Source organism: Squalius cephalus, assembly GCF_949319135.1.
Source record: "Squalius cephalus genome assembly, chromosome: 7".
NCBI lineage: Eukaryota > Metazoa > Chordata > Actinopteri > Cypriniformes > Leuciscidae > Squalius > Squalius cephalus.
This window is the reverse complement of record NC_137128.1, coordinates 21,058,641-21,076,770: the sequence shown is the minus strand read 5'-3', so window position 1 is coordinate 21,076,770 and position 18,130 is coordinate 21,058,641. Positions and strand designations below refer to the sequence as shown.

Genomic DNA, 18,130 nt, shown 5'->3' with positions numbered 1-18,130 from the left:
TCTACTCATTCAAAGAATCCTGAAAAAAAATGTATCAAGGTTTCCACAAAAATGTTAAGCGGCACAACTTTTTAATAATTTTCCACTTTGATAATAATATTAATAAATGTTTCTTGAGCAACAAATCAGCATATTAGAATGATTTCTGGAGGATCAGCTGACACTGACGACTGAAAATTCAGCTTTGTCTTCAGAGGAATAAATTACATTTCAAGATATTTTCAAATAGAAAAGAATTCAACATCAAATAAATGCCACATTGATGATGAACATTTTAAAATCTTACCGACCTCAAAATTTTGAACAGAAGTGCATGTCTGATAATAATCCTAAACAATTCCCTCATGAAATGGCCTTGAGCGGCTCATGAAAGAAGAATAAGTCATTTCTCATAATTAGCTGGTTTAGAATACCAATCATTGTTTTACCAGCTTGCTCCAAGGACAGCCTCAAATATGCCTCATGAAATGTTCCAGTAAAACAGAAGGTTGATTGTCTCCATTACCTCTGCACACGAGATGACTCACCGAACAGTCTCCTGGTCTCTCTGACAGCTTACATTTCAATTTACACAGATGAGTTCAAAAATATAACAGATGAAATATCATCACCTTGAAAATATTGCTTTTGCAAACCCTAAAAATGTAACTCATCCCACACCGTTTGTGCTGCACACATGAATAATGCCTAAGGTGTCATATTACTTCTCAAGGTGATCAGACTTAGATATTCACCTGGTGGATGATAAAACAGACTTAGCAACCATCTATTCCCTAAAAACCAAACTAGAATGCAATAAAAGCTACCCAGAGCACCTGGCAACAACTCACAAGACATTGTGACGGCTTTGTACACTGTAAAAAAAAATCGGTTTAATTTACGATAAAAAAACGGCAGCTGTGGTTGCCAGAAATTTACCGTAAAATATATATACGGTAGCAAATTTTCAGGTTTTACAGACTTGACTTAAATTTACAGTAAAAAAACATATTCACTATCTGATATAATGTTTATTTACCCACCTATTGAAGTACTATATCTGTTTTGTACCATTGTAATACACTGACAACCACCAATCATGAATCAAAGCTCATCACAAGCAGCTTTTCCACAAGAAAGTTAATATTATTATACAGTGCCATTCACACAAACACTAAACACCATCATACACGAAATTAAAAAAATGCAATAAACATTAATTTAACAACATTAAATGCAGCATAAATCCTAATGTACATAACTGATTAGAAAAAAACTAAGAAAAACTATGAAGAAACATAGCTATTTCAACAAAAATACATAAAATGTGAAGTGTCACGCAGGGAATTGTGGCAATGTCAATTTACGTTTTTTTCACTGTAAATTATACATTGACTTGTTCTTTTTCACTTCCAAAAACTAATTTTAACGGTATTTTACTGTAAAATTGCATTAAATATACAGTTATATCTATCACAGTTATTCACCGTATATAGTACGGAAACTTTCTGTTAACCAATTAACAGTTTTCAGTCTTTTACCGTTAACAAGCTTAAAGTTCATTAAGTGGTTAAAGTGGCCAAACAACCATATACCCGTTTGCATTTTATTCATATTTCTTAAAAAAGACCTTGAGAGTGTTAACATTGCGAATTCTCAAACCAAGCCAAGCTTTTTGCAAGTGTGTTAAGTCTACATTTATAAGCACGAATGCTGTTCAATCTAAAAGCAAAATGTTTATCTGAAACAAACAAAAGACGCAATGTCAAGGCAAATCAGGCGAAATCATCTTTAATTTCAAAATCCAATATTCTCAGCACTAAGGCAACAGCTGCGTGTTAAACTCATCTGAGATAAGAACGCTGTCTGTGATAAATAAAATGATGCAGTTTGTGCGCTTTGACTTGACGGAGAGAAATGCAGCATTGAGGCATCCGCTTGAGCTGGAACCTTCTAGTCAAGGATTTCAACTGAAAAATGTATTAATGACCAATATCACAGAATATTATGGATGAGCTAATGTACAATATTTTATCATCACCGATTCAATCTTTTTTTTTTCATGCTTTGAAAATGAAAGGGGGCCATGGGGAAATCAAACTATTAAATGTAGTACTATAAAGCCTTTGAAGTTTTTATTCATAAGAGGTACATTTTGTCATTACATTTACACACAACCACATCTTTAATTTTGTACACCTTCATCCAGTCAATCCAGTTCTTTCATAAATATTCTTCTCTTTTCCAGCAACTGCTGATGGGAAATTAAATGCATAATGGCATGGAATCCATTACCACTCTGTATCCTATTAAAGAAAGGCATCCAAAAGGAATAAACAGGGGCCAGTTACATAAACATAGCCACTAAATTAAGACTGCCTTAAGACTGACCAACTAGTAGTTAGTAAGGGCTAATCATTCTTTTCAGATTCAAATTAGACCAAACTTACTTTTTATGTAGCTGACAAAAAGATATGTCCAGTCTTGAAGAAAAAAGTTAGAATAACTAACTTTTAAGACCAGTCTTAGCTGTTTATGTAACCAGCCACAGGTCTTAATGAAAGGTGTGGTTTAAGGTTATTTCTGCACTACACCTGTGATTTATATGAGGTAGCAGGCATCTTAAAAATGGGTCATATTTTGAATAACCACATTTTTGATGTTCAACTGTAACTTTCAGAGCTCAAAACTTCATCCTCAGTCCAAAATGTCACCAACTGATGACCAACTGTTGAATGCATTTAAATACATTTACACATGTTGGGTGATCAGAAACTTCCATCAGTGTATTTTTATGCGCATTTTGGGATATCGCATAAAACAATGGATAGAAACCATGATAATGACATCACAAAAACAACTAGACTATGCTCTATTGGGGCAGGTGATTATTTTTTCGGGAAACGTGCACAAACTACGATGGTAACAAATTTAACAAATACATTTATTGATGCGCATGTGACTTTCCTAAACAAGTGAAGTGACTGAATAATTTGCTCAGAAAAGAGTCATCGCAAATGTAGCTCTGGTTATTCTAGTTGTGTACAAGGTAAAGGCAATCATCAAAGATTAAAAACTGGGAGTAAAAACACATTTCAACAGCTGTTTGAATCTAAATATATTTACTGAATCACTAAATGTGAATCAGTTGAGTGAATGATTCAATGACTTGCAAATTTATAAGGGCAGCCACTTGGTTCGTTACAGAATAAATCAGTGTGTCACTGGCATAACAACGTAACCTACAAAATGCCCAATGCACTTAACTGCATATACTATATTATTTTAAAGGTGTTTGGGAATCCGAACCAAAGGTTGTCTTAATGTAGTCATTGGTTTAAAATACACAGGGATCTTATGCTTGGAAAAAACCCTTCTGAACTTCTTAGATACTTCAGCCACATACAGTAGACACATTTCAAATGCGTTACTGTCATTGAGAAGTGTAAGTTTCTATGTTGTGCAGTAATTTTTAAATAAAGATTCACAAACGTCAGCACTGTTTCCCTGAAGCAATTAAAAACCACTGAAAACTGGCAGTAAACTGACGAGATGTGATATTCCCAGTTACTGCATGCTGTCATTTCATTATCCAGGGGGATTTTTATAAATGTGTGCAAATTGTGATCAGCACTAATTTTGTGGCCGTTTGTGCTGCGAACAAAAAAAATGTATATACTGCAAATAGCTTTATTTCTGGAAATGAAAAACTTAAATATGATATACAATTTATCAAAAAATTTGTGTTATATATTTATTTAAGTGTAATATATAATTCAATATATTTTATATTTATTATATATCATATATAATACAATTATATCTATATTAAATATAATATAAATGTTTGCAAAGGGCGATGCTAAACTGCACTGTTCAGTTAAGACAACAAAATAAAATAAAACTTTCATCTGCTATAATAGTGATTTTGTAGTGTAAATTGAAGAACTCTATGTAATATTTTTTCTGATTGTATAGCGCTCCATTGTTAAAAATAACCAAAGAAAGCAACAATCAAATGCATTACAAATATTTCTGAATGACAAGTTTACGCTTACCGTACACTCAACCTACAATAAATCATCAAGGGCTTTCAAACTTTTGAGTTTTCAAAATAATCCCTTTTGTAGTAGCTTGTTGGTCTATTTGACAAACACAGAAATCTGTGTTGTCCCATGAGTGCGAATGCAATTGTCCAACAAAGCACAGACGCCTGCAAAACAGATGAAAACATTCTCATCTTGTACAACAAGAGGGATTTAGTTCTTAGGGGCTCAGCAAGAGACTGCGCCTGCATTAAGAAGATTTCCACAGGGATCCGTGTGAAAGGAAGAGGTTTCTGAAAAATTCTCCAAATGAAAATCAAGACTGTATCTCTGTACTTCTGAACTACAATCTCAACTTCTGACCTTTCGATTGAACGCAAAGCCTCACCTTATGTGAGATTACAGAACCTCTGACAGTCTGAGATGAAGTTTGTTCCCTGTGGGTTTTCCATGAAACATACGCCTATTAAAAACTTCTCAAGCCAGTTTCTAGTACACAAGGGTGAAGAAATACAAGGTTTAGTTACTCTTGCTATAAGGATAAAACATTACAAACCTCATCCATGGTTTGGTGCTCCTCAGTATGAAGGTTTTGTTTTTGCTCCCTCAGAAGAACAAGGACAGAAACTCGTCATGAAGGATGAAATCTATCTTTCCTGATCTCTTGTTTCCAGGGGAACCAGGGAAAGAGATGACAATGGGCAAAGGAGAGGGAGAGTGATCGCCACAGTGACAAAGTTGGATAGAAAGACGACTGGCATCAGTGATTTCAATCTACTGATGCTTCACTGAAATACAAACTGTCACCGCCCAGCAGGACAGGTGGATCTTTTAAGCCTTATCGGATGGGATTTCCTAAGTGTCCTTGTAGGGACACAGCACAACTGAATCAGAGGAAAATTACTCACCGATGCTGTTGAGTTCAAACTCACTTTAATGTAATTCTTACTGGAAATTCTGTTTGGAACAAACATTTATGCCATCTGAAACGCAGTCACAACGCTTGACATAACCTGTCTTGCAACAAATATAAAAAAAACAGAAAACCATTCAGACTGAAGCATACAGTACTAACATAAATCAGATTTTAATAAGATTTTCAAACCACCTAAAAATGTGATTGAATCAGGTTTGTAACTGTATATCATGAGTTGTTCCTGACCGGACTACAAAAACAAAGCAGATTTGAATTGGGTTGGCATTAGACCCATTTTTGAGTTGTGACCCACCAGGGACTCTAAAACATGTTTTAGATTCATTGAGTTAGAGTTTGTAAGGCTCAGTGTTATCTTAAAATGATTTACATTATATTATATTATTTATTAATATATTTTGATTATATATACTTTTTATGCCAATTTTCATTTTAATATTAGTGTAAGTTTTGGGATTTTTTTTATAAAAGTTTATTTTTTTTAGCTTTTCATTTTTTAGTAATTTTAGTACTTCAACTATTCGCCTAGAAAACATTTATTTTACTAATTTATTTTTTTATGCTTAAGTTTTTCATCTAATATTTACATTTTATTTTATTTCATTTAAGAAAAATCATTTAAAATAGTTTTTGATTTAGTTTTAGTTAACAATAACACTGGTCAGGTTACTTTTTTTTCAATTATAATGATTTTTTGCAACAAAAAAGAAATTCCGCCATTAACAGTATAGAGTATGACTACAAATTTAAAGGGGACATAACACACGCAGTTTCTGCCAATCCCATGTTAACCTAGAGTACTTATAGAGTAGTATTGCATCCTTCATATCTTTGAAAAGAGTCTTTAGTTTTATCACAAAAGACAAGATACGCTGTACTGAGTCTTTACAAAAACAGCCGAGCTCCTGGAGGCGCTTCCGTAACGCGAACTTGCGCGTTGATGGGCGCACTCTTGCTCTCGCTCTGGTTGGACGTATAACTGAGTATTTCTGTGCCAAATACACTCCTTCAAGATTCGTATAAGTTTCAGAACGTTTTTTTCGAGTATGGCCTCGTATGACATCATAAAGGTTGGAATTGCTTGTATGGGCAACTCTTGCTCTCACTCTGGTTGACGCTCTTCAGGAAGAGTTGCCCATTCAAGGAATTCCATACTCGGAAAAAAACTTTCCGAAACTTATACGAATCTTTGGCACAGAAATACTCCGTCATACGTCCAACTTAGGCCACGTTTAGCATTGAGAATCCAACTCTTTAACAGTGTAAAAAGTCAGAATGCATGAAATTGCATTAGACATCCCCTTTAAGGAAATCTGAAAATGCATATTAATCTAAAATCTGTGTTATGGTTTTGAAAGTGGCATATTTGAAAGTTAACTGGGCCAGTTTTAATTGGTCATTGGGCGGCTTTTAGCTCAAGTGATTGTTCCACATCAGCAATATGAAACAGTCTCCATACACATCAAGGATGAATCTATGTCAAGCCATTAATATATAATCGATGTTAAGTTCTAAATTAAGAATGCATGCAGTCAGAGGATCAGATTCAGGGCTAACCGGTCAGACATCCGTCTGATGTCATTCAAACGAAACAACATCCTGCTGGAAAATTGGAGGATCTTCTGTGGAGACACAAATAAGTCCAATAGGTCCAATTAGCCCATTGACACAGGGGTCAGAGGGTCCTTTGAAAGAGATGAAACAGCAGGACATGTGACACAATAATAGGCCAGGTCTCTGTCTGTGATATAGTTCAGACTGAAGAGGGGACTGAGAGCTTTTGAACTTAGATTTGAACAGACACAATCCCTCTCGATTGTGCATGGAAAATATCACAATTTCCATGTTTGGAGCAGAAGTATATGGAGCGTCCATACACTAAAGAGGAAGCATCATTGTGTTGTATATTACATCCTGTCTGTGCACAGCAGCTGTTAAATGATACGGCATCTGTGATGTTCCACCCACGCATTAAAATCTATTTATTAACCTTAAGGGCATCTGCATCAGGCACTCTGTTGTACTGTTGATGTACTACTGTGTTTGTGCTTCACTGATCTGCCGTTGTAATGGTGAGCAGATCAGTCGTTTAATTAGGAGGTGCTAATTAAAGCTGCCCTTCTCTTCTGTAATCTCACCTATTACCAGCAAACCCTTCTGTCGGCCTCAAGGAGTCAAAATGCTGGGTTTTGCAAAATAAGCTGTTATGTTAAGTAAAGCTGAAATTAGATTAAATATAAATAGATTAAAAAAATGGTTTTATACATGTTATTTTTTGATGGGACTGACGTTATGACGTGGTGACCACTAGACTGTAGAGCTTTTCTTTCGTATTTTTTCTCTCTCTTATATTTGACTCTCTGTTCTTGGATTACAACCTCAGTGGTTGTAAATTGATATTTGACCTTGAGTGTCACTGGTAAGAGTTTTGAGTTTTTTTCGCAATGGCAAAAGTTCGAGCAAAGCATGCAAATTGTTCTGTCTTTGCTGCACAGACGAGCACAGAATACGATTTGACCAAAAAATGTCACAGCTGTCTTATAAAGACCTCAGGGAACTGTGTCAACTTGTATAAAAGTTAAACACGACGGTACATGCAAGTCGATGAGATGAATCAATGTAACTCCACAACAACTACATGCATGTATCCACTAACCATTCAGAAACGTCCAGGTGCGTCTAAAAGTTGCAAACTCTTCCTGAGTCTCTCTGTAAGGCTGCACTCCTCTACTGGTTATCTCTGAGATTTTGGATGAGTGAGATTATTGGCTTGTTTTGTTATTGCCGGAATATCCGAAGCTCGTGTAAAGGATCGGCCCTATTCTGAACGGGGCGGATCAGCAACTCATTTGCATTTAAAGGGACATTCAAATTTGACAAGCTATAATAAATGATCTGGGGGGTATTTTGAGCTGAAACTTCACAGACACATTATGCGGACACCATATATTTACATTACATTCTCTCTTTTCTATAGGGACTCCATTTGTCAGTCTTCAAACTTAACAGTGAACATGACTGACAGATAGGGAACGTCTTCGTAACTGATGTAAAGGGAACGGAGGGAACAAGACATTATGTCCTTCCTGCCACAACCCTGAACCACCCCACTGAATGAAAAGCATCTCGGCTCCTCAGCATAAAACTGAATGAGTGGATGCGTGTCGCCATCTTATTTACCCGTATGTACGGGGGAGTGGCTTAGCATGCAAATTCCATTTGCCATTTTTCTACAGATCAGAGGTGATTGGGGCTCCAAAGTGAGACCCAACCACAGGTGTAGTTCATCACATTAACTATGAACGAGATCCTCTAACATTTCACAATGCTTGTGGTATTCATTTTGAACAGTTTATCTATTGTGTTATCATTTTAAACCTAATAAATGGTTTGCTTGAAAAATGTTCTTGTGCTATCTTTAAAATAAATGACGCTTGGTTTGATATTTTGATATATAGACCTTCGAGAAAACATCAAAATGAGATCTCGCAAGAAATCTACTGCAGGGCATAATATGCCACAGACTTGTTTGCTTGTAATTGAAATGTTATTGATTTTGGGATGACCTTTGCAGCAGCTGAGTGTTTTATTTTAGGCAGAAGACAAACACCAGAGCTTGCAGCAATATAAGCTTTCTGTCATCCATCATTTATCTGTTAGCTCACCTAGAATTTGTTTGTATCATTATAGTAACCATGAGAGATGTTCTAGATTTGATTCTTATACCCTACATCCTAAATTAAAAAAGTTTTGCTGCAACTGAGGAAGCAGGAGGCCTATTCATTGTCTGATTCCCTGAGATTCTCCAACATTTTAAATGACCAGTGAGCAAACCACAACACATTCCTAACCATAAGCAACCATTGAGAAGCTTTTCACATTGTAACCGGTCATTTCTACGGAGATCTCTTCATCATATTGAGGCCGACATGCTAAGATGCTCAAAAACAACCTCAAGTATGAAACTTTATATGGACAGTAATAAAAATCCTGTCATTATTTACTCACCCTCATCATGTCTTTCTTACAGCCATATGGTATTATTTTTTCATGGACCATAAAAGGACAATTTTAAAGGATTTTCATGAAGCTATTTTTTATATATACAGACAGTGTAGACCATAAATGTCCAAACAGAACAGAACAAGACACAACGTAAAACAGAACGAAACAAAAGATAAATCATAAAAGTAGTATGACCCATGCACTATTTTCCAAGTCTTCTGAAGCCATATGGTGACTTTTCTAAGGAATAGAGCAAAATTACAGACATTATTAACAGAGAATTTTCCCTTTAATGAGAATCACTCCCAATGAATCACTGAATCATGAGTTGATGAACTCGAGCACCGGAACAGAAACCAAATCACCTGCTTCCTTGACAAGAATTGGCTTTTTTTTGGATGAACTATCCCTTAAATACAAAATAAGTGGAAAGAATGATATTAAGTTAAAAAACAGCTGAACATCTGATGATATTTATCTGTCCACAGGAGTATTTACTTGTTTTTTGAAGGATAAAAAGATAGCGCCAAGATATTTAAGCTCCCACGTTGAGTTCTTTCATAATTCATAATGGGTTTTTTTATAACATCGCTGTGCATGTGATTGTAAATCACTTGACGTACCCTTTTCACGAAGGAAAGTAAACAAATAAATGAGCAATATTTTTCAGCTTGTGGGAGGTGCTGATGATATTTCAGTGTAATGTACTGCAGAAAAAAGCTAACATGATCCTACAATCATTTTAAGTATTATAAATACACCTAATGGGCAAACTAGGAAACAACAAAAGAGAAAACATGAAATGATGGAGGACGAATGAAAGCTATTGTTACAGCACTCACACGTAAAGCAGCGCAGTTTTCTCATACGTAGAGCTTTCCACTTTATCACAGAGTATGAATTGATTCATATGAATGCAGAAATCATAGGCCAATCTTTGTCTCAACACCCGCCAGGCATGTTTCACTTCATTTCCCAGAGGCCATCAAGTGACATATTGTTATGTCATAATGGGATATCACTTTCCCACCAATTTATAAATGCTTTCAGTGTTAATAATCTTACGTTTCTCCATTCTGACAGAAAGCACTCCATTTTATTATAAAAACATCAGCGAGCGGAGATGCACGAGGCATCTGAAACAATATCTCTTCTGACAACACCATATATTTAGCCTGCAATAACATGATCACCTTTTATCTTCCGTCGTGTCAAATCTGACAGCAACAGCATTTGTGGAGGAAAGCACTTAAGTGCCATCTGTGTGTGAAGGACACTTTACATCTGTGAAATAGACAGGATAGTTGATTGGCACATCAACACCAACAGATAAATGATGCATAAAAGAGAGCATATTTAATAGACCCATTATAATCATCTCGATCAAGATGACAGGTCTGCAAAAAAATAAATAAATAAATCATATAAAACAGTGTGTATATTGATATACACATACCATTCGAAAGTTAAGGTTCAGTTGTCGTTTCTTTGTTTGTTGTTGTTTTTAGAGGGTGCATTAAATTAATCAGAAGTGACAAAGACATTAATCATGTTTCATAAGATTCAAATAAATGCTTTTCTTTTGAACTTCCTATTTAACTAAAGAATCCTGAAATAAAATGTTTCACAATTTCCACAAAAATAATAAGCAGCTCAGCTGTTTTCAACATTGATAATAATAAGAAACGTTTCCTGAGCATCAAATCAGCATATCGAAATGACTTCGGAAGGATCATGTGACACCGAAGACTGGAGTAAATTCAGATTTACCATCACAAGAAAAAACAAAATTTGTAAATATATTAAAATACAAAACAGTTATTTCAAATTATTATATTATTTCTCAATATTACCGTTTTTACTGTATTTCTGGTCAAATAAATGCAGCCTTGGTGAGCATAAGAACATTAAAAAAATATGATTAATATGAACTTTTATGTCATATTCCTCACTACAAAAAGAAACAAATAACAGCACTGTTGCAGAAGTGTTGCAGAACAGAACTGAATAAATCAGAGCACATTTATGATGTGGAGTAATATGAATCATGAAGCAATCTGCTACATTGCAGAAAGGAACTGACCAAATGTCTAAAAACAAGATTTACATCCTGTGGCAGCAGAAACAGCATCTAGTGAAGACAAGTTGTGATTTGTCTCACAGATGATGGAGGGAGGTAGAAAAATACCTCAAATTGAGATGGTTGAGAGTGAAAGCTCCTACTATTATTAGTGCTGTTTGCTATGGCGACTATGAGCTAGAGTTATGGATATGCACAAACTCACACGGTTTGTACATGTGAACATAAATGACACCTCAAATCCTGTTGAGCAGAGGTGTGCTTACTATTAGTCTCAAACAATCACACACGATTTTCATCTGGTGGATGAAAAAAATACATCAAAATACATCTACGATCTGCACTCAAAATGTAAAACCTTTTTAGTTGCTTTATTTGACAATATTTACAGAGGAATAACGCATATGCCGTAGCATGCGCTCCAGCAGGTATATTTCACTGGCCACCCCCAAAGCCAACACGTCCTTTGGCTGCCATTCCCTCCAGTTCTCTGCTGCCAATGACTGGAACGAATTGCAAAAATCCTTGAAGCTAGAGGTTCCTATCTCCCTCACTAACTTTAAACATCAGCTGTCAAAGCTGCTTATCGATCACTGCACCTGTATATAGCCCTTAAATAGCTCACCCTACTATTTCATCCCCTTATTTATTATTTTACTTCTGCTCATTTTGCACTCCAGTATCTCTATTTGCACATCTTCATTTGCATATTCCATCATTCCAGTGTTAATGCTAATCTGTAATTTATTTCGCCACTATGGCCTATTTATTGTCCTATCTTCCTAATCTTACTGCATTTTGCACTACATTTGCACTCTGTATATAGATTTTTTATTGTGTTATTGACTGTACGTTTGTTTATTTCCCATGTGTAACTCTGTGTTGTTGTTTTTGTCGCACTGTTTTGCTTTGTCTTGGCCAGGTCGCAGTTGTAAATGAGAACTTGTTCTCAAACTGACCTACCTGGTTAAATAAAGGTTAAATAAAAAAAAAAAATATATATATATGTTTCAGCTCACAGGCCTTCTACTTACATTTTCGAAATGTAAAAAGCATGTTAAAAAATGTATTATTAAGCTGAAATAGCAGTGAGAAGATATGGAAAGGTGTGCGAATATCGGGGGTAACGCATTACAAGTAATGAGAGTTACGTAATCAAATTACTTTTTTTCAAGGGTAACACTTGAAACACAGAAACAAATGAGTAACACAATATTAAAATTTTACTAACTACTATTAAAGGTGCATTGCGCAAGTCTCTGAGTTTTTGCAGAACTATGCCCCCTCTGGCGACAAGCGAAACTGCAACACTGCAACTGAACGCGCATGACGTCACGCCCAGTCTCAAATTCCGACCCGAATCCCTCTTATTTATTTTACTGTACAGGATTATAGAGGCAATCGCAGTGATCAGAGAAGGGCTCATTCAGCCCATCAGGCAATTGTATGGGTTAGAAAAACGGGTATTTTTAACATGAAATGTTGCGCAATGCACCTTTAACTAACAAGAAACTCTGATTAACGAATTAGTAAGTAATAGCGCTCAGTCAAATGAGGTAGTTCGCTATTAGCTAATTATTAACTACTATTTTGTCATACCTCCCATATTAGTAAGACCTGGTATATACAGGTTCATAATTAATGTGAATAATCATGATGGTCACCTACTAGTAATGACTAAGGAGGAAGGAATTACTCATTATTTGGATCAGTATTCTAAAGTGAAAAGCATGATAGCCTAACTCTCTAGTAATACAGTATCTCACCACACAATTTAAAAGAAAGAAATGAGAAAAAGAAAGGAAATTAAGAATTTTTAAGATCATTAAGAGTTCTGCATATTGTGACAATATTTCCATGAAAATTAAGCACATTTTTTTCATGCCGAGAAATGCTGAGAAAACGCTCTTTTCATTTACTGTAATGCCCAAAATCCCAATTATATAAAATAATGTATACATCGTGTTAGTTGTCTTTAAGTAATCTTGATTTCATTTTTTAAACCATTTTATATCACAGTATTCTATTTTACAATACAATATGTAGTAAAAAAATGTATGAAATAAGTTTTGAAAAATTGTGAAGAATTTTGAATTCATTTGGAAAAAAATGATAAAAATTATGCAGGGGAAATGTGTTTTTTTTGATCGTCATGCAAATAAATATCACGCTACCAAACAATTTAAAGGTCATAATTCTGTTGATTTTGGTGTTAAATATGCCCAGGAATAAGATTCCATATGACACAATAAAGAAAGAGACAGAGAGACATGTAGACATGTAATAGAGTCACACTGACATCTCAGACAGATATTAAAATCCATCACCTCTAGAAATATACTATGATGATAAAAGAAAGAAAGAAATACAGAGTACAGCCATCTAATATCACAGCAATTCTCACACAATCCTCTTTTTTTGAAATCCTCAAGGTTTAACATAAACCCACAACTTGGCGTTTAAAAGTGCTCTTATCTAAGTGCCTTTTCAGACCGCAAAAAATCACAAGTTATTAAGAAGACAACTTTAAATGAGATCCTCCAATAAAGTAAAAAACGCCTGCATGAATAGCACAATATTAAGTACGATTGTGCCTCTATCAAATCTCTTTAATGATCGCAGAACAAAGTTCTTCGATTGGAACTTCATCATCGTATAAAGACCGTTATTAAAGTCATAATCGCCATCCAAAGACCTGCCAAAGCTGAGCTGTTCTCAACACGTGGCTGTTATTGCTCTAACAGAGGCACTCTTTGAAGGGCAGGTGAAAACACACTCCCGTCTGTCAGTGCTGAGCCTGAACTGATTGCTCATAATTGTACTTCATGGGGGATGTTCTTTTTCATCTGGGCTCCGAACATCAAACGCAATTCCCAATTAATCCCGTCTATCAGACCCACTTTATCACAGCCACCACTCCAAGTATAGCCCCTCCTTTGAGCAGAATCAAAAGCTATTCTAAGGCAGGCAATTCTTCCACTGCTTAAACCCTAATCATTGTCATCAGAAAGCCCTACTTAGGGCTGAAATGCAAAAAGCAGCTTGAGAGGGTGAATAAGAATTCGCTCGAAATATCTTCATTTCTAAGTGCAGCTTAATTTTATTAAGAAAATAAAAACCTATAATATTCTAAAAACCGCACAAGACTTCAGTTTAAGTTGCATGGCAGCAGGTTAAGTTTGGAGAACAATGTAACAAGGTCAGATGAATGAGTTATTAATGAATAGCATGAAAGTAATCAAAGCACAACAGATGCAGTAGTTTGGCTTAATTGATTTGAATGATGAGAACTGCAGGTTTCCATGCTTTGCTTCTGGTGGCACAATAACTGCGCTCGGGGACAAAGAAGTGAAATAAAGAGTTGTGTTTGCGCTGGCCATCTGTTGTGTGTGGTTTTCGACTGCCACCTGAGGTGTCCATTTATCTAACGTAATGGAAAAATATGAGATTCTCTATAAAATATTCAGGCAGTGAAGTGACATAAATGGCACCCATGATGATAAGAAAACATTGAAATTTATCTCTTTATCTTTATTGTCTATTGTATAAATCAACTCGGATGATCAATGAAATGATTCATATCATATCAATATACAACCTGGAATTATATCAGGTTAAAATCAGATTTTAATCAAATTTATGATTTAATGGTCAATACATACTGTGAAATACTATTAAATTGTTGCTGTTTTTTTGGTAAATAAAAAGTATGAATTACCATATAGTTAATTGTGCAAATCTTTATTCTTTTCAACAAGACAATACAGTCAAATATTGTTCTAGTGTTAGCATTTTTTGGTTAGTAAAACATATTCCCCTCCTTGAAAAGCAGTAAAAGGTCCCAGAAATGCCAGTTTTTATAAACTTTTGAAGTTAAAAAAAAATATTCAAAGTGATTTCCAAATGAGGAACATCACAAACAATTCATCGTCAGAGCCAACAATACTTGCGGGACCCAATGCCAAGTTTCAAGCATAAACTCTATAGCTAGAGCTGAAGTGAAATGCAGAAAAGTACATAACAACAGAGCACTGCTCACAGAAGGGGTAACCCTAACCCTAACCCTAACCCTAACTGCAAGTTTTTAACATATTCAGCAGGATATTTTATAGTGTATTAAAGCTGAATGCACGAAGATCATTGATAGAGACATTCTTTTTTGACATTTCTAATCATTATTTCTACAAACAACAGCCTGTACCCATATACTTCTAATATAGGCCTACACTACCAGTCAAAAGTTTGTAATAATGATAATAATGGATTTTTTTTTTTTAATTAATTTGAAAGAAGTCTCTTATGCTCACCAAGTCTTCATTTAATTTAAAATTCATTAAAAACAGCCATTGCTCCAAATAACTACCTAACTACTATAACGAACTATAGTCTTTTGTTTTAAATGGCACGACAACAGCTAAAAATAATGGGATGCAATATAAAATCTAACCAATGCTCAGTTAACGTGCCATTTAAAACGTGCACAGAACTAACAGAATGCAAAAAGCACGATCTCTACCCTCTACTTTTCCATACACATGAACCACCAGAGAGAAGCTCTCTGACTTGAATGTCACTACCTGATCTTGTTGATACGCTTTTCCCGGCGCGCTGGATTCCGAAGAAGTCATGCTGAAGACGCGAATATAGCCTAAACACTGATGTAGGCGCTCTTCAGAGGGAATAAAAAGCGTTACTCTCACTGAAACCCATTCCGTGTTGGGGAGAGAGAGTGTGTGAGAGAGAGAGAGAGAGAGAGAGAGAGAGAGAGAGAGAGAGAGAGAGAGAGAGAGAGAGAGAGAGAGAGAGAGAGAGCGACTAAACGCACTTAATTTAGACTCGCTGCATATGTCTCGAGCTGAGCGCGCGCTGAACAGCAAACAGTCAAGTAGCGCGAGGCGTTGCGCAGCTGCAGAACTACAGCTTGAGGTTCTTGTCATGCAGTGGTTTTCATGTCTCCATCGTATGTGTCTTAATGTAATGGATAAATATATATATATATTTAAAAAAATCTATAATTATACATTTAAAATACAATAGAAGTTCACAATAAACGCAATTTGGGGCACTTTTCACAAGGGAGTTGAGTGAACATAAGAGTTATTTTTTTGTTTCTTAACTTGTTTTTAGCTTAAGTTTCAAAATGGCATGCTAATTTTGAAGTCAAAATGGTGGCTGCTGCCCAGATGATGTCCATGTTATGACATCTTATCTTATCAGTCATCCAGTGAGAACATGCACTGTCTAATAACACTCAAATATGAAGGTACAGATGGAAGTGTTAAAGGAGCAACTGAGCACATTAGAGACTCAATAAGTTAACAGGGCTCTCACCAAGATTTCATCTGAATTATTTGATTTTTTTTTTACTTTTAATCAAATAATCCAGTCGCAAACAAACATTTTTTTTTTCTTACAATCAATAAATAACTGTTAGTGTCATGTAGCTTTTTTATTTGGTAGGTTCAACAGTTACATTTTGTACAGTCACAAGTCTGGTCATTCAGTACCATAGTAACACTAGAGTACTTTTAGAGTGAAAACATGTGAAAAAAATAGGAAGAAGATAACTAAATATCTTACTTTATGTTCCTCATACAGGTTTAGAATGATGATTTTCATTTCTGGGTGAACTATCCTTTTAACCAATCTGCTTTGCAGCAGAGCATGAGAATCTGATCATTGCTTTAATATCAGTTGTTCAGTGTGGTCAGAGCTTGTGTCGGGTCCACAGCGGCCCAAACGCAACACGTGCACCCACGCCTCATTCGACAGTCTCTTTTACCAGCACTGAGCCCTAATTTAGCACATCTCCCATCTCCCTCTAGATGTGTCACACCGCACATTCCCATTTTCTTTGTACAGAAGTCTGCGCCGCCACCATTTTATCACATTCATATGGAAATGTAAAAGGAGCAGGCTGAAATCTTCAGCATAATGAGTGACAGTGAGTTCAGGTCTAAATAAGTGGGGAGAGAGACACCACGACTGCTTTGTTCGTCAGAAAACCGACTGACACCTCCGCACTGAACCAATGATGCACTTACGAAAAAGAAATAGAAAACTGCTGTTTTGTCAGACTAATGGTAATGAGGGGAAATGCAAATGATATTTGATTATCTAAATACATGTGTCTTCCCAATACTATATACATTGACATGATAGTTCACCCATAATTGACAATTCTGTCATCTTTTACTCACCCTTAATATTATTAACTCATCTTTATCTTTAGGTCATGTTCCAAGAACATTTAAATTGGCAGTTATAAAACCACTCATTAAGAAACCACAATTAGATCATAATAACCTAGCAAATTATAGACCCATTTCAAAGCTTCCTTTTATGTCTAAAATACTAGAAAAAGTTGTATCCGCCCAACTGGGCTCTTTCTTGCAAGAAAATGACATCTATGAAAAGTTTCAGTCTGGATTCAGGCCGCATCATAGCACTGAAACTGCGCTCGTTAAAATCACAAATGATTTACTATTAGCTTCTGACCAAGGCTGTATCTCAGTACTAGTTTTACTTGATCTTAGTGCTGCGTTCGATACTATAGATCACACAATACTCTTAGATCGACTACAAAATTATACTGGTGTTCAAGGACAAGCATTAAGCTGGTTCAGATCATACTTATCTGACCGCTACCATTTTGTCTATTTAAATGGAGAAAAATCGATCATAACTCCAGTAAACTATGGAGTGCCTCAGGGATCTGTGTTAGGCCCTCTGTTATTCTCAATATATATGCTGCCACTTGGAAATATTATAAGGAAACATGGAATTAGTTTCCATTGTTATGATGATGACACTCAAATCTATATTTCATCACGGCCAGATGAAAACGCTAAATTATCCAAATTGACAGAGTGTGTTAAAGATATAAAAGATTGGATGACGCGCAATTTTCTTTTATTAAATCCAGACAAGACAGAGGTACTAATCATCGGTTCAAAAAACCGCCCACAAAACCTCTCACACTGCAACTTTAACATAGTAGGATGTCCTGTTACTTTATCCTCTACAGTAAAAGACCTGGGTGTTATACTAGACTGCAACCTGTCTTTTGAAAATCATATTTCATAT

The 18,130-nt window shown here is 35.6% G+C and overlaps 1 protein-coding gene across 5 annotated transcripts in view; it reads right to left on the bottom strand.

The window, feature by feature from the left end:
• The window catches only part of dpp6b (dipeptidyl-peptidase 6b), a 142,926-nt gene that overhangs the window by 46,147 nt on the left and 78,649 nt on the right, over window positions 1–18,130 (bottom strand). Inside the window, exon 1 of one of the 5 annotated variants that reach the window (XM_079876366.1) lies at window positions 15,622–15,901. The exons of 3 other annotated variants lie outside the window; for them this stretch is intronic. In XM_079876366.1, the coding sequence (XP_079732492.1) occupies window positions 15,622–15,672 (51 nt within the window). In that variant the 5' untranslated portion in view covers window positions 15,673–15,901. Of the gene's footprint in view, window positions 1–4,581; window positions 4,802–15,621; window positions 15,902–18,130 lie in introns of those variants that run through there. One more of the 5 variants, XM_079876365.1, reaches the window with a different exon arrangement.